This window comes from Stegostoma tigrinum, chromosome 37, assembly GCF_030684315.1.
Source record: "Stegostoma tigrinum isolate sSteTig4 chromosome 37, sSteTig4.hap1, whole genome shotgun sequence".
Taxonomy (NCBI): Eukaryota; Metazoa; Chordata; class Chondrichthyes; order Orectolobiformes; family Stegostomatidae; genus Stegostoma; species Stegostoma tigrinum.
In genome coordinates this window covers 26233516-26257050 of record NC_081390.1, presented here as the reverse complement: position 1 = coordinate 26257050, position 23535 = coordinate 26233516, and the positions used below count along the sequence as shown (strand labels likewise).

The 23535-nt window shown below is 43.8% G+C and overlaps 1 protein-coding gene across 3 annotated transcripts in view; it reads right to left on the bottom strand.

Annotated features, from left to right (window-relative positions):
* Positions 1–9905: 9905 nt before the first annotated feature.
* Positions 9906–23535, bottom strand: part of LOC125467563 (cGMP-dependent protein kinase 2) — a 53487-nt gene continuing 39857 nt past the window's right edge. For all 3 annotated transcript variants that reach the window (XM_048563588.2, XM_048563589.2, XM_048563590.2), the window contains exons 16-19: positions 19389–19511; positions 15731–15793; positions 13120–13186; positions 9906–11031 (exon numbers count right to left, since the gene is read on the bottom strand). In XM_048563588.2, coding sequence (XP_048419545.1) covers positions 10936–11031; positions 13120–13186; positions 15731–15793; positions 19389–19511 — 349 coding nt within the window. In that variant the 3' untranslated portion in view covers positions 9906–10935. The remainder of the gene's footprint in view (positions 11032–13119; positions 13187–15730; positions 15794–19388; positions 19512–23535) is intronic.

The window sequence follows — 23535 nt, the reverse complement described above, 5'->3', positions numbered from 1 at the left end:
ACCAAAGCATACAAGTTAATGAGTCAAGTGCTGGAAAGTGGAATTAGAATTGTTGGTTGCTTTCAACCAGCACAGATGACTCTATGTTACAGCACAACATCTCTCATAACTCAGTCTGTGAGGTGCCTCAAGGAACACAGGGAAATATGTGTACCTGTAGTTTCTCCTATGGCAGATACATATTGTTCGGCAGCCTGTGTGCGCTGTGGGCTCACGTTATTCTTTGTATAAAATCTCGGTTGTCTCACAATGTAATGGATACAACACGGTATTTCCAACTTTCACTCCCTACTCAGAAGGCGTGGAGATAACTCCTGCTCCGCAGATTTAGGCAGAATATTCTGGCTAACATACAAATGCGGTACTGAGGCATGCCATTCTTTGGATAAGATATTAAACCTACGTAAAAATAGCTAAAGGCACTGCTTAAAAAAAAACACAGCAAGGGTGTCCTCTCCAGCTTCCCAACCAATATTTTCAGTTCAGTTATGATAAATCACTATGGATGAGTGAAGACGATGCTGATTTGAAGTAATTAGGAGATTGACCCCCACCCACAGCCTATTAGGTTTTCAACTCAATAAGGAAAGTAAAACCAATTAATTATGTAGCACAGTTTTAGCTGTCAGTAATTTTGTATTACAGGAGATTGTGTGTAAATTCTCATGGACAGAGTTGTTGCATTTTCTTATTTCTGAAATCCAAATATTATAAATGTGAGGTGTGTTTCTTTAGATATCCTTAAAGTCATTTGTTCCAATTCAAAGCGCCTCAGCAGCAAGCTTTATTCTAAGCTTAAAATAAATTATTTATTTTGCATTGTTGTGTCTTTCCACTGTTGTACATTTAAATCTTATAACTATGTCTTTTTCATTTTCACTTAGAAATGATGGGTATTTATAATGAACTTTGTAATGACCTTGGCTTATGGCATCTTTGTCAAATCATCCTGTTCTGAGGAAGGGTCACCTGACCCAAAACGTTAACTCTGTTTTCTCCTCCACAGATGCTGCCAGACCTGCTGAGCTTTTCCAGCAACTTTGTTTTTGCACCCTGTTTGACATTCAGATTGGAGTCAGAGTTTATGATTAGGATTAGAGTTACAGTTAGGGTTAAAGGTTACTGTTGGAGCTGGAGAAGGTTATTAGAAATAGAAAGGGACCTATCCATGGGAGACGATAGCATATAGTTGGAATAAATTCAAAAGACATAGCATGTCCACAATGATGTGGAGGTGCCAATGTTGGACTGCGGTAGATAAGGTCAGAAATCACATGACACCAGGCTATGGTCCAACAGGTTCATTTGAAAACACAAGCTTTTGAAGCCTCACTCCTCCTTCAGGTGTTAGTAAGAGAGGTAGTGTCAGACACAGAATTTACAAGTAAAAAATCAAAGGGTCACATTGCTGATAGAGATGTATTAAACAAACCTAAGGTCTGTTAAATCCTTAAATCAGTTAGAGGTTTTAATTGATTAATATGTATGTGTAAATCCCCAAACTTCTTTCAAGTCACTGCCCTGAGAGAACTAGAGGTTTTATCAGTGTAAAGAAGAGGTGATATTTTAGGTCAGACAATGCATGTTAGGTGTTAGAGATAACAAGGTGTGGAGCTGAATGAACACAGCAGGCCAAGCAGCATCTTAGGAGCACAAAAGCTGACGTTTTGGGCCTAGACCCTTCATCAGAACTGTGGGAAGGGAAGAGGGTTCTGAAATAAATAGGGAGAGAGGGGGAGGTGGATTAAAGATGGATAGAGGACAAGATAGGTGGAGAGGAGACAGACAAGTTAAAGAGCCTGGAGATGGAGCCAGTAAAGGTGAGTGTAGGTAGGGGGGTTAGGGAGGAGGTAGGTCAGTCCAGGGAGGATGGACAGGTCAAAGGAGCGGGATGAGGTTAGTAGGTAGGAAATTGGGGTGGGGCTTGAGGTGGGAGGAGGGGATAGGTGAGAGGAAGAACTGGTTAGGGATGTCGGGGACGAGCTGGGCTGGTTTTAGGATGCGGTGAGGGAGGGGAGATTTTAATGCTTGTGAAATTGTCTGTCTCCTCTCCACCTATCTTCTCCTCTATCCATCTTTGATTCACCTCCCCCCCTCCTATTTATTTCAGAAGCCTCTTTCCCTCCCCCATTTCTGATGGAGGCTCTAGGCCCGAAACGTCAGCTTTCCTGCTCTTAAGATGCTGCTCATCTAGCTCTACACCTTGTTATCTCGGATTCTCCAGCATCTGCAGTTCCTATTATCTCTGCATGTTAGGTGTTGTTGTTTAGAATATGTTTGTGTTTTGGCTTGGAGTCAGACTGGTTTCATTTTTAAAATAGGAATTTATAAAATGCCACATTGACTATATATAAATTGTGCTCTTTTTGAAAAAAATAAAATGTATCTGCAAATTCAAATTCACTCCATAGATTTACGTGTGTGTGTGAGTGAGAGAGAGACAGTGAGGGAGAGAGAGAGTGGGTGTGTGTGTGTGTGTGTGCGTGCATGTTGGTGGGGGGAGCGTGTGTGTGTGTATAGGTGTAGGTGGGGGGGAGAGAGAGAGTCTGTGAGAGAGGGGGGAGACAGAGAATGAGTGTGTGTCTGTGTGTGAGGGTTAAGAGAGAGGGTGAGTATGCACACGTGTGTGTGTGTGTCAGTGCATGTGAGAGAGTGTGTGTGTGTGTGTGTGTGTGTGTGTGTGTGTGTCTGTATGTGTGTGGGGAGGGGTGAGAGAGAGAGAGTGTGTGTGTGTGAGAGAGAGGTAGAGTGTATACACACACACTCTCCCTCAAATACATGCGGTTTCTCCCTCACAAACACACACACTCTCTCCTGCATAACAAAGTGTGAAGCTGGATGAACACAGCAGGCCAGGCAGCATCTTAGGAGCACACACACACACGTACCCAGAGTCTTTCTCTCTCTTGTACACACACTTGCACACATACTGACTCTCTCTCCCTCCCCCCTCCCTCACACACACACACTGTCTCTCTCTCACTCTCTTCCCCCTTCAGACACACACATAAATCTATGGGGTGAATTTGTATTTGCAGGTACATTCTATTTTGTTCAAAAAGCACATAATTGATAGGTAGTCAGTCAATGTGGCATTTTATAAATTCCTATTTTAGAAATAAAACCAGGACAGTGACATGAAAGAAATTTGGGGATTTACACACACATATTAATCAATTAAAACCTAACTGATTAAAGGTTTAACAGCGTCTTAGGTTTAAAACATCCTCATCAACGATGTGATCCTTTGATTTTTTTTTAACTTATAACTTCTGTGTCTGATTGCACCTTTCTCACTATCACCCGAAGGAGGAGCGAGGTTACGAAAGCTTGTGTTTTTAAGTAAACCTATTGGACAGTAACCTGGTGTGTCATGTGATTTCTGACATTTTCCCAATAGCATTGAACAATATTCCTCTATCGATGTTCACGTTATGAAAGAATTTTTCCTTACACTGAAAACAGAGGGAATGCAGGAATGTGGTCAGACTGAAGAGATACCATCACAAGAGGGAAGGACTGAAGTTTTTGTTGAAGTATTGTGAAGTCTAACCCAGCTGCTCCCTAACATTTTCGGATGTTGGTTTCACCTTGCAGGACCGCTAGTAACCAGCAGGTGGAGATCGCAGCTCAGTAACAAACAGTCGGCAAGTTCCCTTATTTCGATCAAAAGGCAGTTTTATGAACCTGTTTGGTTCTTTGTGCTTTAAAAAATATTTTTGAAAGCAATCGCTGATTAAAAGCACTGAATACTTAAAAAAAATTTCCTTTAATCTTCAACATTAAAACAAATCTGTTTGAAGTAGTGAGGAATGGCCAGAAGACCCTGTGCAATGAACTGAAGGTATTATCATCAAATTGAATTATTTACTTTGTAGGCAGGGACATCGAATAAAGAAGATCTCTGACGATGAATTTTAATTTCACTTTTTTCCCTTCAGTTTTGGTTAGTTTGTTACACAGTAAATAATGTTATGACTATTAACTAGGTAATATGAAGGGAGGCTGCAGTATGCCAATTGGCTAAATACTTCCTGATGTGAGAACGGTGGAACCAGGGCAGAGCATCGAGAGTAGAAGATAATAAAGTGTGAGGCTGGATGAACACAGCAGGCCCAGCAGCATCTCAGGAGCACAAAAGCTGACGTTTCGGGCCTAGACCCTTCATCAGAGAGGGGGATGGGGAGAGGGAACTGGAATAAATAGGGAGAGAGGGGGAGGCGGACCAAAGATGGAGAGAAGTGACGCGTAAGAGACACCTCGAGGTTGTGAAAGGTGTTATTTAAATGCAAATCTTTAATTCTAAACAAAGATAATGGGAACTGCAGATGCTGGAGAATCCAAGATAATAAAGTGTGGAGCTGGATGAACACAACAGGCCAAGCAGCATCATTGGGGGCCAACCCGTTAGGACTGAGATGAGGATGCATTTCCTCACTAAGAGGGTGGTGAACCTTTGGAAGTCTCCACCCCAGGGAAATGTGGACTCTCGGTTATTCAGTGTGTTTAATATGAAAAGACATCATGGGATAGGGGGATGGAGTGGAAATATTGTGTTACTGGAAAAGATCGAGCACGATCTAGTAGGTTTCAGGAGTGAATGGTGTTCTCTTGCCCAAGTCCCTGAATGTTGGGATGATGCAGTTCCTGGAAATTCCGAATTCGGCAATTTAGTTGTCGACGTGTTCTGAGCTTGGTTGCAAACGTTGGGTTATAATGCTGTCGCCATGGCACCAGCATACATAGCCTTTTGTCATTTTTTCTGCTGGTAACACATTGCTATAGAAACACTACTCGCTAAGGAGACCCCATCATACTTCAGAATATGGAATAATCCAACCTTTATACTCTAAATAAATTTCAAATGACAATCAGCTCAATCAATTTGTTTCAACACTATAACAAAATAAATTATCATTGAATTGAGATATTTACATTTTCAGTCTCATTGAGCTCTTTCTGTATTTCTGCTGTTCTCTGTCTTTTGATTTCTCTACCCTTCTTGCCCCACCTCTGTTCCTCACACTCTACTTCTATTTTTCCATTGACTTGATGATCAATTTCAGTCTTCAGTGAAGAGTGTGTGGTGTCCCTGTCTTTGAGCTCTAGATTCCAGGTTCTACTCCCAACTCCTGGATCTCTTGTTCCAAGAAAGTACGGCTTTCACAGGAATGGTCTTCTGCCATCACTACCCAAAGCTCCAGAGTTATAGCAGGCATGTAGAAGTGTATGCTGATTCCTGAGGGGCATAGGGTGTGAGATTGACATGTCGATCGACATGTGTAGTCCCAGCAGCTGCCCAGGAACAGCTGAGTTGGTTATTGAGCTCCCTTCAAATCCCCACATTCTCCCATTCCTCATCCATACCATCCAAAGCTCCCTAGCCATCTCATACTCCCCCATATTGCTCTATGCCCATTCACCCAGCCCTCATGGCTCCTCAACTGCCCATGTTACCTTATCTCCGATAACCCCTCATCGCCCCAATTTAGTTCCAATCCATCAAACAGCCTTTTCCCCTTCACCTCCTGTGCCAACTCACCGAGTATCACTAAGTACCCATACTCACAGGAAAGAAAGTAAATTTCTGAGACTTAAAGATCCAGTCAGCACATTTCACTCTGTTGAGAAAAGCACTCTCGGCCATACAAGCCCAGTTTGACAGGTGTTGACAAGGTTGACACTTATTGAGTAATAGAGTCATACAGCACAGAAACAGATCGCTCGGTCCAACCAGTCCATGCTGACCATACTCCCAAACTAAACAAGTCCCATCTGCCTGCTCCTGGCCCATCACCCCCCAAACCTTTCCTATTCATCTACTTATCCAAATGCCTTTTAAACATTGTAATTGTACCCACGTCCACCACTTCCTCAGGAAGTTCATTCCACACATGATCCAGCCTCTGTGTAAAAATTTACCTCAGGGTCTTTTTTTAAATCTCTCTTCCCTCACCTTAAAAATGTTCCCCCTAGTCTTGAAATCCCCCATCCTAGGGAAAAGCCAACTACCATTAACTCCATCTATACCTCTCATTATTTTATAAACTTCTATCAGGTTAACCTCCTACGCTCCAGTCCAAAAGGTTCCAGCCTATCCAGTCTTTCTTTATAACACAAACCTACCATTCCTGGCAACATCATTCTAAAACCTGTCCAGCTTTAAAATATCCTTCCCTTAACTGGACAACCAGTACTGGACACAGTACTCCAGAAGTGGCCTCAACGTCCTAAAGTACTTCAACATGACTCCCAATTCCTGCATTCAAAGGACCGACGAATGAAGACAAACATGCCAAATGCCTTTTTAACCATCCAACTATGTGTGACACAGCCTTTAAAGCATTATGTAGCTGCACCCCTACAAAACTACCCAAGGCCCTACCATTAACTCTATAAATCCTACCCTTGTTTATTGTACCAAAATACAATACCTTGCATTCATCCAGATTGAACTCCATCTGCCATTTTCCAGTCCATTGACCCATTTGATCAAGATCCCTTTGCAATCTTAGAAAACCTTCTACACTATCCACAATGCCACCAATTTTGGTTTCGTCAACAAACTTACTAACCATGCCTTCACTATTCTCATCCAAATCATTTATATAAATGTCGAACAAAAGAGGACCCAGAACCAATCCCTGTGGAACACCACTGGTTACAGGCCTCCAGTACAAAAAATAACCCTCCACCACTACTCTGTCTCCTGCCATTAAACTAATTTTGTATCAAATTGACAAGCTCACCCTGAATCCCATGTGATCTAACTTTACTAATTAGTCTGCCATGCAGAATCTTGTCAAACGCCTTACCAAAATCCAAACAAACAACGTCTATTGCTCTGCCACTGTCAATTGTTTTGGTAACTTCCTCAAAAAACTCAATCAAGTTTGTGAGACACAACCTTCCTTGCACAAAACCATGCTGACTATCCCAATCAATTTTTGCATCTCTAAATATCCACAAATCCTACCTCTTATAATCACCTCCAACAATTTACCCACAACTGAAGTCAGACTCAAGGGACTATGGCTCCCAGTTTCTCCTTACAAACTTTCTTAAACATAAGTGTAACATTAACCACCCTCCAGTCATCAGGATCCTCACCCGTAGTTATTGATGATGCTAATATTTTTGCAAGGGGTCTCACAATTACCTCCCTTACTTCCCACAACATTCTGCTTCTTGACAGGTTTGACAGTTCCAAGTGCTTTTAGGAACAATCATCTCAACTATTAACAAGCCCAAAGTGTAAGTGAACAAGCTTCCTCCCCCCGACTCTACCCTACCAGCAAAGATGTCCTGGGACCATATCCACTATTTTACCAGCAACTCTCCAAACAGAAACCCTGGTTGTCTAAAATAACTGACCTTAAAATGATCTGCGTTGATTTGGTCTATTCTGTACATTTCCGGTTTCAGACAGTGGGATCAACAAAATGGATTTAAATGGTGGGGCAGCTGGTGATTGAAATGGCCAGTTGTTTCCAGGGACCAAGGATACCTGCATCCCAAACTGTCACAAAACCCGTCACCTCAAAAAGATGGGAATTTCAACTCTTGAGGATTTTCGGCATATTTGGCAAGATAGAGAGGTTCCTCGTCCTGGTGATAGTCTGGGTCATCTAGGTCTGTTCATTGCAGTAGGCTAGACCCAGATTTATCCTACTGTGTGTTTGAGAAAATACCATTTCTTTCAGCAGGTTCGAGATACAGATTCTTGGACAAAGTGCAGACAGAGGCTACGCTGAGACTATGTTCAGTGCGCACACAAGATGGACACTCCTTCTCAACAGGCATACACTCATACAGCTGGACAGCTGGAAACAGACCCTTCAGTCCAACTTGTCCATGTCAACCAGATATCCTAAATTAAAGATAATGAAATGTGAGGCTGGATGAACACAGCAGGCCCAGCAGCATCTCAGGAACACAAAAGCTGACGTTTCGGGCCTAAACCCTTCATCAGAGAGGGGGATGGGGTGAGGGTTCTGGAATAAATAGGGAGAGAGGGGGAGGTGGACCGAAGATGGAGAGAAAAGAAGATAGGTGGAGAGGAGAGTATAGGTGGGGAGGCAGGGAGGGTATAGGTCAGTCCAGGGAAGACGGACAGGTCAAGGAGGAGGGATGAGGTTAGTAGGTAGGAGATGGAGGTGCGGCTTGGGGTGGGAGGAAGGGATTGGTGAGAGGAAGAACAGGTTAGGGAGGCAGAGACAGGTTGGACTGGTTTTGGGATGCAGTGGGTGGAGGGGAAGGGCTGGGCTGGTTGTGTGGTGCAGTGGGGGGAGGGGATGAACTGGGCTGGTTTTTGGATGCGGTGGGGGAAGGGGAGATTTTGAAGCTGGTGAAGTCCACATTGATACCATTGGGCTGCAGGGTTCCCAAGCGGAATATGAGTTGCTGTTCCTGCAACCTTCGGGTGGCATCATTGTGGCACTGCAGGAGGCCCATGATGGACATGTCATCTAAAGAATGGGAGGGGGAGTGGAAATGGTTTGCGACTGGGAGGTGCAGTTGTTTATTGTTAACTGAGCGGAGGTGTTCTGCAAAGCGGTCCCCAAGCCTCCGCTTGGTTTCCCCAATGTAGAGTGAGCCACACCGGTACAGTGGATGCAGTACACCACATTGGCAGATGTGCAGGTGAACCTCTGCTTAATGTGGAAAGTCGGTGTGGCATCCTCTACATTGGGGAAACCAAGCGGAGGCTTGGGGACCGCTTTGCAGAACACCTCCGCTCGGTTCGCAATAAACAACTGCACCTCCCAGTCGCAAACCATTTCCACTCCCCCTCCCATTCTTTAGATGACATGTCCATCATGGGCCTCCTGCAGTGCCACAATGATGCCACCCGAAGGTTGCAGGAACAGCAACTCATATTCCACTTGGGAACCCTGCAGCCCAATGGTATCAATGTGGACTTCACCAGCTTCAAAATCTCCCCTTCCCCCACCGCATCCCAAAACCAGCCCAGTTCGTCCCCTCCCCCCACTGCACCACACAACCAGCCCAGCCCTTCCCCTCCACCCACTGCATCCCAAAACCAGTCCAACCTGTCTCTGCCTCCCTAACCTGTTCTTCCTCTCACCCATCCCTTCCTCCCACCCCAAGCCGCACCTCCATCTCCTACCTACTAACCTCATCCCTCCTCCTTGACCTGTCCGTCTTCCCTGGACTGACCTATACCCTCCCTACCTCCCCACCTATACTCTCCTCTCCACCTATCTTCTTTTCTCTCCATCTTCGGTCCACCTCCCCCTCTCTCCCTATTTATTCCAGAACCCTCACCCCATCCCCCTCTCTGATGAAGGGTCTAGGCCTGAAACGTCAGCTTTTGTGCTCCTGAGATGCTGCTGGGCCTGCTGTGTTCATCCAGCCTCACACTTCATTATCTTGGATTCTCCAGCATCTGCAGTTCCCATTATCCTAAATTAACCTAGTCCCATTTGCCAGCATTCGGCCCACATTCCCCAAATCCTTCCTATTCATGTACCATCCAGATGCCTTTTAAATGTTGTAATCTTATCACAACCCACCACTTCCTCTGGCAGCTCATTTCATTCATGCATCACCCTCTGCACGAAAAGGTTGTCCCTTAGGTCCCTTTTAAATCTTACCCCTCCCACCTTTAACCTATGCCCTCTAGTTTTCGACTCCCTACCGTGGGTGAAAGACCTTCACTATTCCCCTTATCCATGTCCCTCATGATTTTATCAACCTCAATAAGGTCACCCCTCATCCTTGGACACGCGTGGGAAAATATCCCCAGCCTATTCAGCTTCTCCCGATAGCTTAAACCCTCCAAGTGGAGTGATATCTTTGTAAACCTTTTCTGCCCAAAACATTCTGTAATCAGTCACGATTGTGAGAAATCTTCATTGGTTTAATTTTTACTTGTTCCTAACAACATTTTAAATATTATAATAATTTATATCACACAGCCAATGGTTGATTAAATAAAACAACACAGAAGTCTTGAGTTGATGTCAGCAATTCTCCCTGATTGCACGCAAAATGTTACTGCCAAGGACTGAGGTTTGATTTACACAAATTTCAATGTGTCTAATAATTTGCACCTTTAACAAAATGTATGCAAAATATGCATATTGTACAAGACTGAACCAATTTTGAGGAAGTAAATTTATTGGGGAATCACTCTTTCTAAAGCTGTTGATTCAAGTGAAAATGTCAGGAATGAGGTTGTTTGTACTTTTTGGGGAAAAATATTATAGATTACAGAATCAAGGCTGCTTGATTAAATTAAGAAAAAAGTCAGCTATAATCAAACTGAACAGCAGAAGAGACTGACGGGCTGAATAATCTCCACCTGTTCTATTACCATTCAAGTGTGCCTCATTGATTTCTCTTTCTTACTTAAAAGTGTTACATTGTAACTTTACCGTTGAAGCTTTGCAATAACTACCTGACTATAGGCAAGAAAGGCCCTTACAACAGTGATAGGCTATTGGTATTTTTGATGGGGTTTTAGTCAGTTCCTGCCCAAGGATAATTACGCAATGGCAGTAAAGCCCACCAGAACCTGTCACATGCTTATAGCCCAGGTGTCCTGTTCATTTCCTGCTCATTGTCCCTCAAACAGGAAGCTAATGACAAAACTCAGCTTTGTTCCATTGGTGAAGTCAACTCACAAACCATGTGAAGGTGTTCCAAGTGTAATGTGGAACTGCGGCCAGTCAGCAGCTCCCCTTGCATCTTAAACCCACTGCCTTCACTTACACCCACTCACCGCACCCCAAATGAGATAGAGACACTTGCAAACTGCTGGCACATTCAGTCTCAAAAAGAAAATGACCAGACTGGAAAGGAGTTGTTTCTTTAAGGGAAAGCTTATCAGAGATCATTGTTTGATTCTGTCTCTGGTTCCTGGAGTTTTCCTTCTTCAGCTCATTCATCCCAGGGTGCGGGGAGCCCTCCTCAAAAGTCTTCATCCCAACCAGAGAACTCATCCATGGGCTCTTCCGTCTCTGGAGTGAAGCTGTCAAAGTTGCTGTGATCCACTGGTCCTTTCAACTTAAGGAAAAGGATCAGGAAAATGTTATGAGAGAATGATACTGGGGCTAAAAGGGGTTATAGCAGGAGGATAAGCTGCACAGACTAAGCTTGCATTCCTGAGCATTGAAAAAACTGAGGGACTCTAATTGAATTGTTAAATATAATGAAAGGATTAATAGATTGTTACATTTACTCAGGGTCATTGGGGATGCTGAATAGCTATGGCAACATACTCTTTGATCTGAATGTTGTAATCTGGAACTATTGATAGTGAGAGAGGCTCCAATGTATTAATTCAAGGAATATGGGTGTCATTGGCTGGACCAGCAATTATTGCCCATCTCTAACTGTCCTGGAGAATGTGATGGTGAGGTTCCTTTTGGAACTGCTGCAGTCTGTCTGCTGTAGGTAACCCTTCAATGCCATTAGGGAGGGAATTATAGGATTTTAACCCAGTGACACTGAAGGAACAGCGATATATTTCCAAGTCAAGATAGTCAGTGACTTGGAGGGGAGCTTGCAGGGGGTGGTGTTCCCAATGGCATTCTGCTGCACTTGGCCTTCTTGATGTGGGTCTGGTTACCCCACTTGGTTGAATAGATGGTTTGTAATTCAGAGTGAGGTCAACAGTATAGGTTCAATTTCTGAACTCACTGAGGCTACCATGATAGGTCCTACTTACTCCACCTCATCCCTCACCTGAGGCATAGTGACCCTTAGGTTAAACTCACCTCCAGTCCACACTCTGCCCACTGAGAGAATAGGACTATGGTAACTTTTACCATTTTGATGGTCGTGAGTTTGGAAGGCATTGTAAAGGAACCTTGATGAATTTCTGCAGTGCATCTTGTAGGTGGTATACACTGCTACTACTGAGTGTTAGTGGCGGCAGGAGTGGATGTGGTGCCAATCAAGTGGGCTGCTTTGTCCTGGATGGTATCAAGCTTCTTAAGCATTGTTGGAGCTACACCCATCCAGGCAAGTGGGGAGTATTCCATCAATGTGCCTTGTAGCTGGTGGACCATCTTTGGTGAGATAGAAGGAGAGTTACTTGCTACAGGATTCCTAGTCTCTGACCTGCTCTTGTAGTCACAATATTTATATGGCTATTCTGGCTCAGTTTTGAGTCAATGCTAACCCTCAGGATATTGACAGAACTTGGCTGACCAGCAATGCTTGCTGCCCAAACGTTATTGGGATCTGAGATAAAGGAAAGGGCAGATCGCTGGAAAGTTACAAGCCATCGTAGCCTGTAGAATGGGAAGGGAAATGTAAGAGAAACCTTGGGATTAGCATGTATTGATATGGGCCATTGTGGCTGGGACTCTGACAGTGTTCCTGTTGAAGGCCCCTGACTGGAACAGACTGTAAAATGAGGCCGTGGCAGAGTCTGGTGATTTTTCACTCAGGAAACAGGCAGGTAATGGGAGGAGATGGTGAGGGCAACAGACTGAACAAAAAGATGGAGAATTACTGACAGGGGAGATTAGCTGAGTTCAGTAGAGAAGCCAGAGAATCCAGGAGGAATTTACTGACAATTCAAATCTGCTCAAGGAAAACAAAGTGGATTCAATCAAGGAGGAATGTGAAGCCGACATTTATTCTGTTCTCTCTTTGTTTTTAGTTTCTTCCCCTTGTAAATTGTTTTGGAATTTGAAGGGAGAAGTGAAGAAATTTAACTTGTTGACACTGACAATCTTTGTTAGTGCTCATATAAAAAACACATTAAAAAATAGACAGTAAGATGTCTGAGGAATCTAGAACCAGGGGTGCAATTTAAAAGTAAGGAGGAATCTACTACAGATAAGAATAGGAGAATATATTTTAATCAGAGGTGGTGGATCTTCGGAATTCTCTGCCCCAAACGACTGTGGAAGCTTAGGATAGTTAAAGAAGAGATGAAAAGATTTCTGCTTACCAATGGAGTTAGAGTGGGTAAATAATGGGTTTAGTGTTTGATCAGCTGAGATCGCAATAAATGTTGGAGTGGGTTTGATAGGCTTGAAATTTCCCTGCATTTTCACAAATATTTTCCTTATTTCAGAAATGAGAAGAGCAACATTAAGGGTATGCCCAACTCAGAGCCAGTGTGAAGCCAACATTTACCTCTCTTTGAAGAGCAGACTTCATCTTCCGACTCCTGAGTCCTTCCCAGTCAAAGCCTTGAAACCACCTAGTACAGAATGAACGATGCCCACGGTGAATTGGTGCTGATTATTAGGCTCAAAAGTAATTAATTCTGCAAAGATCATTCACATGAAGTAGCAACTGCCAATGAGAAACTGGCAGCTCGCACCCTCTCTGAGAACAATATGCCGATTCAGAAAGCAAGGACAATGGCTTTCTTCCACTGAAGATCAAAGCTTTTGTTGCCCAATAACTGAACAGTGCAAAGTGCTTCAATTTTTACCTTGATCTTTCCTGCATGCTTTGCATTTATAAAGCGCCTCACCCACGCAAATGTGTCTGAACGCCTCACAGCTGTAATTATTTTTGACAGAGGTTTTCTACGGCAAACTGAGCTCAAAGATCAGAATCTCAAACACTTGGGAAAGGAGCAGAATGGAATGAAAATGGGAATAAAAGTCATCTTTACTCCTTCAAAGTCTCCCTCTCACTAACTGCCTGGTTGGCGTTCGCAAATCAATGGCTTGTTTCCCATCATTTAGCATGTGCCCCAGCATCAACAACATGTTCCTCTCAATAACAGTCTTTGTTCCAACATTCCTTTCTTTCTCTCTCTCTTCCTTTCTCCTGGACCTATGTGGCCCAGATGTGATGTTATTGGAAGATCCATGAATTAAAAACAAGAAATAGAAAGTGCTGGAGAAACTCAGAAAGTTTGGCAGCATCTGAAGAGACAAAGAAACAAGTTAACATTTTGGGTCCAGTGACCCTCTGTCAGAACTCATTAATTACTCATTGAAACTTATTAACTAGATTCTGCTCATGGTATAGTGGTGGCTGCTTTCTCGTTGAATTTTTTCACTGTTAATTCAAAGTTTCTGATCACCTTCTCTGTATCAGTTTGTACAGAACAGAACCACAGTCAGCCCAACTGGACCATTCTCTGTGCCTCTGTAGATCATACCACTCGTATCTTCCTCAGCATTTATCCAGCTTCCTCCTAAAATGTAAGCAAGGAGTTGAAAGGTTATCAGCAGTAGGTGGGAATAGGGCATAGCCTCAGAACAAGGAGGAGAAGATTTAGGACTGAGTTGAGGAAGAATTTCTTCACCCAAAGGATTGCAAATCTGTGGAATTCTCTGCCCTGTGAAGCAGTAGAGGCTGAGATAGTAGCAACTGCAGATGCTGGAGAATCTGAGATAACAACGTGTAGAGCTGGATGAACACAGCAGGCCAAGCAGCATTAGGGGAGCAGAAAAGCTAACGTTTCGGACCTAGACCCTTCTTCAGAAATCGGGGAGGAGAAGGAAGTTCTGAAACTCGCCCTCTCTCCCTATCTATTTTTGAGAACCTCCTTCCCCTCTCCCATTTCTGAAGAAGGGTGTAGGCTCGAAACATCAGCTTTCCTGCTCCTATGATGCTGCTTGGCCTGCTGTGTTCATCCAGCTCTACACCTTGTTATATTAGCAGTTGAAGCTGCCTTGTTGAATGTTTTTAAGACACAGATAGATTTTTGAACAGTAAAGGAATTAAGGGTTGCAGTGAATGGGCAGGAAAGTGGAGCTGAGGCCCCTAAAAAATCAGCCATGATCTTATTGAATGGTGGAGCAGGCACAAAGGGCCAGATGGCCTGTTCCTGCTCCTATTTCTCATGTTTTTATCAATTTGAAGTTACAATCAGATCAAAATAATACAGCAGACTCAAACAGCCGAATGGCCTACTCCTGCTTCTGTTCCTGTTATATATGTTTGTATCAACACTCAACCACACCCTGTGGGAGCGAGTTCCACATTTTCCCTGTTCTTGGGTAAAGAGTTTCTCCTGGTATCCTAACAGGAGTTATCTACAGAGACTATGCCACCTCACTGGCGCAGTTACAGCTGTTTTGTTTTATATTTGAGTCGTTTTTACAATGAATTTTGTGTTGATCAAGGAGAAGATTACTATTAAGGACATTGCTCCCATTCATTCCCAGTGCAGACCCAGCGAAGCTGACAGAGCAGGTTCTGCACTGCTGGTGTGAATGTGGCCCACAGCCACTCAGTTCACAAACCTGGCCATGCAGTGTCTGGGGATTTGCTGTTGATGGCATGGGGATGTTACCAGTCTGAGAGGTCAGGTGTGGCTGCCTTGCATACAGCACAGTGGTGACTCTGACTGAGAATGTGGTGAACATCAGCAGACGAGTTTGGCAGTGCAGCCCAGTATAGCGGAGTGCTTTTTGTTCGCAACCTTGTTTGCAGGAACAGGAGGAGACCAATCAGTCCCTCCTGTTTAGTCCATCATCCAATGCGATCATACCTGATCTGTATCTTAATTCCAGTTACTGGCTGTGGCTCTAAAAGACTTGCCACCCTTCTCTCCTCAAAAATTGATCATGCTCAGAACTGAAATTTTCAACAGGCTCCTAGCCTTTTACTGATTTTTTTTAGACAGCCACTCTTCCAGTCTATGAAATTCTGCTTTTTTGCACCACATCATTTCAGCTTACTCCTCCTTTTCTCCTCAAGCTCCCACCAACACCCTCATTGCTACGCAAAGATCACAGCTCTGTTCATCGAATTTCCATTTAACTATTCAATTACTTACTTGTGTTTGCGAATATCGTTTATTCCATTCTTCTTGTTTCCTAATCTCTCCGTTGGATTAGCTCTGCACAATTATTAAACAGACTGGTTAAAATATGAACATGGTGCAAAAATCAGTTTCAAATCTGTAATCTGTTCAGCAAACATACCATAATTAAATGACAAACTTCTCTTTGAAACATGAAGCAAAAGTTCCATGTGATTCTTAAAATATTGGAAATAAGCAGCAGGTTGGATAATCTCTGGAAAGTTTAAAAGTATTTTCGTCAAAACTGAAATGACTCATTCTGATGGAGACTGACACATTTATTAAAAGTGGCTCTTAACTCCTGGCAACTGGTTCCCTTGGACTGATGCATGTGTTAAGAATTTAGGCTGAAATTGAGGATCAATCCCATGTAAGAAAATCTTGCAGTTACATGAAATTCCTCAGGATAAATTCGCTGGAAAATCATAGCAAGAGGACAGATGGAATCATGTTTCAGGTTAACTTAAGAGATAATGTGCAAACTGCCGTTAGGTTGTGAGACCTGATGAAACTTAAGAGAACAAGCAGAAAAGGACTTTCAAAATCACAAGGATTGAAATCAATGCAACATTTGAAGATGATTGAAAAAAGTTAGAAAACAGAAGGCCATAATTTAGTAATTAATTGAAGACATTGGTGGAAAGGAGTAAGGACCCAGTGGAAAGATAAAAGGTAGTTCATTAGTGATAAATTGAATGAATGCATCATGAAAATCAAAGCAGCAGAGGAAGGCACTTGGGGTGCAGTGGTAGTGTATATCCCTCTGAGACAGGAGGCCCAGGTACAAATCCCATCTGTTCCAGAGGTGTGTAATAATATTTCTGAACAGTTTGATTAGGAACATATCGAAGGTATGGCAGATGGTTTAAATGAATTCTTCACATTAGCCTTCACAAAGGAAAGAATGTGGACTCTAAGAGGATGGGCTGCTGGACTAGTGGTAATGTTGACAGCCAGCTAATCTAGAGGCCTAGGCTAATGTTATGGGGGTCACTGGTTCAAACCCTCCCAGAGCAGCTGTTGGCTTTCAGATTCAAATCCTACAGCCAAAAGCTACTTTCAGTAACATAGAACATAGAACATTACAGCACAGTACAGGCCCTTCAGCCCTCGATGTTGTGCCGACCTGTCATACCGATCTGAAGCCCATCTAACCTACACTATTCCATGTACGTCCATATGCTTGTCCAATGACGACTTAAATGTACCTAAAGTTGGTGAATCTACTACCGTTGCAGGCAAAGCGTTCCATTCCCTTACTACTCTCTGAGCAAAGAAACTACCTCTGACATCTGTCCTATATCTTTCACCCGTCAATTTAAAGCTATGTCCCCTCGTGCTCGGCGTCACCATCCTAGGAAAAAGGGTCTCCCTATCCACCCTATCTAACCCTCTGATTATTTTATATGTTTCAATTAAGTCACCTCTCAACCTTCTTCTCCCTAATGAAAACAGCCTCAAGTCCCTCAGCCTTTCCTCGTAAGACCTTCCCTCCATACCAGGCAACATCCTAGTAAATCTCCTCTGCACCCTTTCCAAAGCTTCCACATCCTTCTTATAATGCGGTGACCAGAACTGTACACAATACTCCAAGTGCGGCCGTACCAGAGTTTTGTACAGCTTCACCATAACCTCTTGGTTCCGGAACTCGATCCCTCTATTAATAAAAGCTAAAACACTGTATGCCTTCTTAACAGCCCTGTCAAACTGGGTGGCAACTTTCAAGGATCTGTGTACATGGACCCGAGATCTCTCTGTTCATCTACACTGCTAAGAATCTTACCATTAGCCCTGTACTTTGCCTTCCGGTTACTCCCACCAAAGTGCATCACCTCACACTTGTCTGCATTAAACTCCATTTGCCACCTCTCAGCCCAGCTCTGCAACTTATCTATGTCTCTTTGCAACCTACAGCATCCTTTGTCACTATCCACAACTCCACCGACCTTAGTGTCGTCTGCAAATTTACTAACCCATCCTTCTACGCCCTCATCCAGGTCATTTATAAAAACGACAAACAGCAGTGGACCCAACACCGACCCTTGCAGTACACCACCAGTAACTGGTCTCCAGGATGAACATTTCCCATCAACTACCACCCTCTGTCTTCTTTCAGCAAGCCAATTTCCAATCCAAACTGCTTTATCTCCCACAATTCCATTCCTCTGCATTTTGTACAATAGCCTATTGTGGGGAACCTTATCGAACGCCTTGCTGAAATCCATATACACCACATCAACTGGTTTACTCTCATCTACCTGTTTGGTCACCTTCTCAAAGAACTCAATAAGGTTTGTGAGGCACGACCTTCCCTTAACAAAACCGTGCTGACTGTCCCTAATCAATTTATTCTTTTCTAGATGATTATAAATCCTATCCCTTATAACCTTTTCCAATACTTTACCAACAACTGAGGTAAGGCTGACTGGTCTATAATTACCAGGGTTGTCTCTACTCCCCTTCTTGAACAGGGGAACCACATTTGCTATCCTCCAGTCATCTGGCACTATTCCTGTAGACTATGATGAGTTAAAGATCAATGCCAAAGGCTCGGCAATCTCCTCCCGGTCTTCCTAGGGGACTTATCTATCTTGACCCTCTGAAGGATTTCTAATACCTCTTCCTTGTGAACCTCAATCCCACTTGGTCTAGTAGCCTGTATCTCAGTATTCTCCTCGACAACATTGTCGTTTTCTAGAGTGAATACTGTTGAAAAATATTCATTTAGCGCTTCCCCTATCTCATCTGACTCCACACACAACTTACCACTACTATCCTTGCCTAACATTGCCATTAATTGTTGTAAAAACCTATCTGATTGCTACTGCCCTTTAGGGAACGAATTCTGTTGCTCTGGGCTGATGTGTGTTTGTCTGTAGCAGGGTATCTTTTACTTGAAATGGCAATGCTTACGTTATCCTTTGTAACATAAGAAATTAATATGTACAAGACATTACATTCTCAGCTCATCAGTGGGTCATGCTTCAAGTGTTTGAGCTTAAGAAGGAGTCTGAGATCTTTATGACCTCAAGTCACATGTTATGATGCAGTAATGATATGATGAACATGTCTCTTAAAAGTATAATTGAGATACCATAGTCCCAGAGGGCTGCTCTTCCATTACAGAGACAACCAGTTTAACCTGAGGGTCACCACACTTCAGGCAAGGGGAGAGACTGAGAAGATATGACTTCATGTAGTCTCAAGTCAGTGCAGGAATTGAATACAGGCTGTTGGCATCATTCTCCATGTCAAACCAGCCATTCAGCCAACTGTGCTAACCAACTCCCAGAGTGAGCTATTGACTGTGAGACATACATGACCTGCATGTGATTCTCAGCCCATAGGAATATGCTTGATTCTTAACTAACCTCGGAAATGACCCAGCAAGCCACTCAGTTTAAGGGCAATTAGGGATAGGCAATAAGTACTGGCCTTGCCAGAGACACCAGTGTCAAGGAAGAGAAAATGAAGTTAATCTGGCTCAGATATATAAAAAAATAAACAGCACGCTCAATAAAAATATGAAGGATTAAAAGGTTTGTGCATTCGTTGGGTCTCTTTGGGAAAAGCTACGCTGCAGCTGCTGTTTCTGACCATCATTTTGTAGTAAAGGATCATGTTTACTCACTTGCAGAGTTTCCTGATCAGATCCTCAGGTCGCTTGGAAATTCGCTTCGGAAAGTCCACTTTCTCCATTCCTCTCAAAATCATGTTGTAAATTTGAATTGGATCAGGTCCTGTAAAAGGAGGGCTACAAAGAAAGAAAGAGAGAGGCTGGATCAATACTCAACCCAGGTCCAGGTCAGAAGTCACACGACAGCAGGTTATGGTCCAACAGGTTTATTTGAAATTGCAAGCTTTCGAACTTTGTCCACCCCAGTCCAACACCAGCATCTCTACATCATGGCAACCTGGGTCTGTGTGTATCACAGAGTATTCAACTGAGCACAATCTTTGCTGAGGCAAATGTAGGAAATCGCTCAAACTGAGAAACACAGGAAGCATCAATAAAGTTCCTGATTAACACAGATCACCAGGCCACACCAGCAGTAAGGATAATTAAGAAAGAAAGTACTGGATCTATTGGGAAAAACATGGAAAATGTACCAATATCTACAGGAGAGGATACAGCTGAGAATTTCACGTCGGATAGAATAGCTGACATGTTGCTCTTCATTCTTTGAAAGAAGGTAAGGTCATTTATCAGTATCAAGCCCTCTCTCTTTGCCATGAGAATATAACCTGGAATGTCAGAGAATGTGGTTTGGGAATGGGGAATCTCAGTTCAAAAACCATTGTCCCAATCTTCACTGTACAAAGCAGGAAGGAAAGATCTTCAGTGACGCTTCCTACTGATTCCATTTGATGGTCAGCAGGCAAACCTCCACAACTGAGCTGCTCTTTGGAGCAAACACCATGTGTGTTCGCATTTTTAGTCACATAATGAGCAGGAGAATAATGATGGCCATGTGGCCTCATCCAATTCAAACATAGTGCCTGGCAATCCTACCACTAACTCGGATAACCCGCCCATTCCAAGTATTGGCCTAGAAAACCTTCTCTGAATTCCCTCCCATTTCCGGGTTTAATTGCTGCCTCTGGGATGTTATTGGTGTCCTCTACAGTGAAGACTGATGCGAAAAACCTGTTCAGTTCATCTGCCATTTCCTTATTCTTAATTATCAATTCACCAGTCTCACTTTCCATAGAACCCATTCTCACTTTGATAACTTTTCTACTTCCTAGATAATTATAAAAACGCTTGCTATTTGTTTTTTTTTTATTTTTCTGGCTATCTCTCTCTTGCCTTCTAATTTTCTACTCTTTATTAATTTTTTAGTCATTCTTTGCTGTTTTTATATTCTGTCCAATCTCCTAATTTATCACCTGTCTTTGTACGAATACATGCTTTCTCCTTCTGCACTGTAGGGATTCTAAGATATTGTTAATCTATGACATCTGAGGATGGTATGTTCGTCTTTTGGAAATTTTCTTATAGTGTATTAGTTCTGCACATTTTGAAATACCCCCTTAAATATATCCCACTGCATCTCTAGTGACAAACCCTTTCGGCTAATTTGTCAATTCCCTTCAGCCAACTCTCCTTTAATGACCATATATTTGTTTTTATTTATAGTTAAAGGAAAGGTTACAGATCCACTCCTCTCTCCCTCAAACTGAAAATAAAATTCAATCATGTTATGGCCATTGCCACCCCGGTGCACCTTCACTACTAATCCTGTTTCAGTGCACAAGGTCTAGTCATCTCCTGTATGCATTGTCTATTGTCTAGGCTACCTTTGGCCCCCTGACTTTTCCAGTTGACATGCAAAGGAGATGGTGGTTACGGACAAGATTCATACAGAGCAGAAAACCCAGAACAGAATTGACGGGCTGAGTGGCCTGTTTCAACACAGGTTGGCACACCCTGTTCGCATGGACAATGGCCATTGGTCAGGTGCTTTTTGTGAATTTTGCTGTGTAATTAATGACAGCTGCCAGTTAAAGAGGGAACAATGTTTATCCAAATCAATGTAACCTTTCACAAGGGTTTTCACTGAGGAACTGCTGCGATCAGAACAATTCTCAATCCTTGCAGAATCAAATCCCAGTGTAACCACAATGTTCAGCCACTTCCCAAAACCCTAAGCTGGCCTCATTAATATCACACCTCAGTGTTAGAATCTGAGGGCCATGAAAGAGGGGCAGCTTTCAGAAAATGAATAATTTATCACCCACTTCATTAAAATACAGAAAGTCAATTATCAGATGGAGGGCTTGCTGAAGGAGCCTTGGAAAAGCGGTACTTTTGTACACAGGTGCCTGATTCATTCTGTACATCATTTTACCAACAAAAGACACATCTGGATCCCATTGTGAAGCAATGATTGCCATGGGAGAGCTGTTTCTAAACAAATACACTTTCTCAACACAATCTTGTTAGTGATCTGCTAGTGGGTTGATGATGGCAGCCCAGTGATTGGACTCTTCCCTGCACATAATTATAAACGGCAAATCCCTCTCTGATCAGAAACTGATGATTTGCTGTTGGAACAATGACCTAATCTGACCTGTTTCTTTTTGCGAACAGTGGAAGTGAGATCTGTGACCTGAGAGTGTGATGATGATAAAGTGCACACGTACAGGGTGATAGGGAAAAGGTTGGGCAGCTTTTTCTGAGGGAGCCAGCAAAGACATGGTGGGCCAAATGGTCTCCTTCTGTGCGGTAAGATTCCACCATTCTCTGGTATGAAGTAAACAGGATGAAAATTCCCATCTTTTCTACCGTCACACAAAGTGTAGAATGCCCGTCTATGTCAAGATCTGTGCTAATGCTGGGAAATACTCTTGTATTTTTGAAACTGACAACGGAGACAGATTTCAAAGAGTGGCCAAACTCAGCTCCGGGATTGGGTTTTCATATGACTGACTTCTTTTTGGCTCATCAGATATTCACATGTGGATAAAATGACAAATGTTGAGAGCAGTGATAATGGGACCTGCAGTGCTGGAGAATCAAAGATAATAAAATGTGAGGCTGGATGAACACAGCAGGCCCAGCAGCATCTCAGGAGCACAAAAGCTGACGTTTCGGGCCTAGACCCTTCATCAGAGAGGGAGATGGGGTGAGTGTTCTGGAATAAATAGGGACAGAGGGGGAGGCGGACCGAAGATGGAGAGAAAAGAAGATAGGTGGGGAGGTAGGCAGGGGATAGGTCAGTCCAGGGGAGACGGACAGGTCAAGGAGGTGGGATGAGGTTAGTACGTAGGAGATGGAGGTGCAGCTTGGGGTGGGAGGAAGGGATGGGTGAGAGGAAGAACAGGTTAGGGAGGCAGAGACAGGTTGGACTGGTTTTGGGATGCAGTGCGTGGAGGGGAAGAGCTGGGCTGGTTGTGTGGTGCAGTGTGGGAAGGGGATGAACTGGGGTGGTTTTGGGATGCGGTGGGGGAAGGGGAGATTTTGAAGCTGGTGAAGTCCACATTGATACCATTGGGCTGCAGGGTTCCCAAGTGGAATATGAGTTGCTGTTCCTGCAACCTTCGGGTGGCATCATTGTGGCACTGCAGGAGGCCCATGATGGACATGTCATCTAAAGAATGGGAGGGGGAGTGGAAATGGTTTGCGACTGGGAGGTGCAGTTGCTTATTGCGAACCGAGCGGAGGTGTACTGCAAAGCGGTCTCCAAGCCTCCGCTTGGTTTCCCCAATGTAGAGGGAGCCACACCGGGTACAATGGATGCAGTACACCACATTGGCAGATGTGCAGGTGAACCTCTGCTTAATGTGGAAAGTCATCTTGGGGCCTGGGATAGGGGTGAGGGAGGAGGTGTGGGGGCAAGTGTAGCATTTCCTGCGGTTGCAGGGGAAGGTGCCGGGTGTGGTGGGGTTGGAGGGCAGTGTGGAGCGAACAAGGGAGTCACGGAGAGCGTGGTCTCTCTGGAAAGCAGACAGGGGTGGGGATGGAAAAATGTCTTGGGTGTTGGGGTCGGATTGTAGATGGCGGAAGTGTCGGAGGATGATGCATTGTATCCGGAGGTTGGTGGGGTGGTGTGTGAGAACGAGGGGGATCCTCTTTGGGCGTTTGTGGCGGGGGCGGGGTGTGAGGGATGTGTTGCGGGAAATGTGGGAGACGCGGTCAAGGGCGTTCTCGACCACTGTGGGGGGAAAGTTGCGGTCCTTGAAGAACTTGGACATCTGGGATGTGCGGGAGTGGAATGCCTCATCGTGGGAGCAGATGCGGCGGAGGCGGAGGAATTGGAAATAGGGGATGGAAT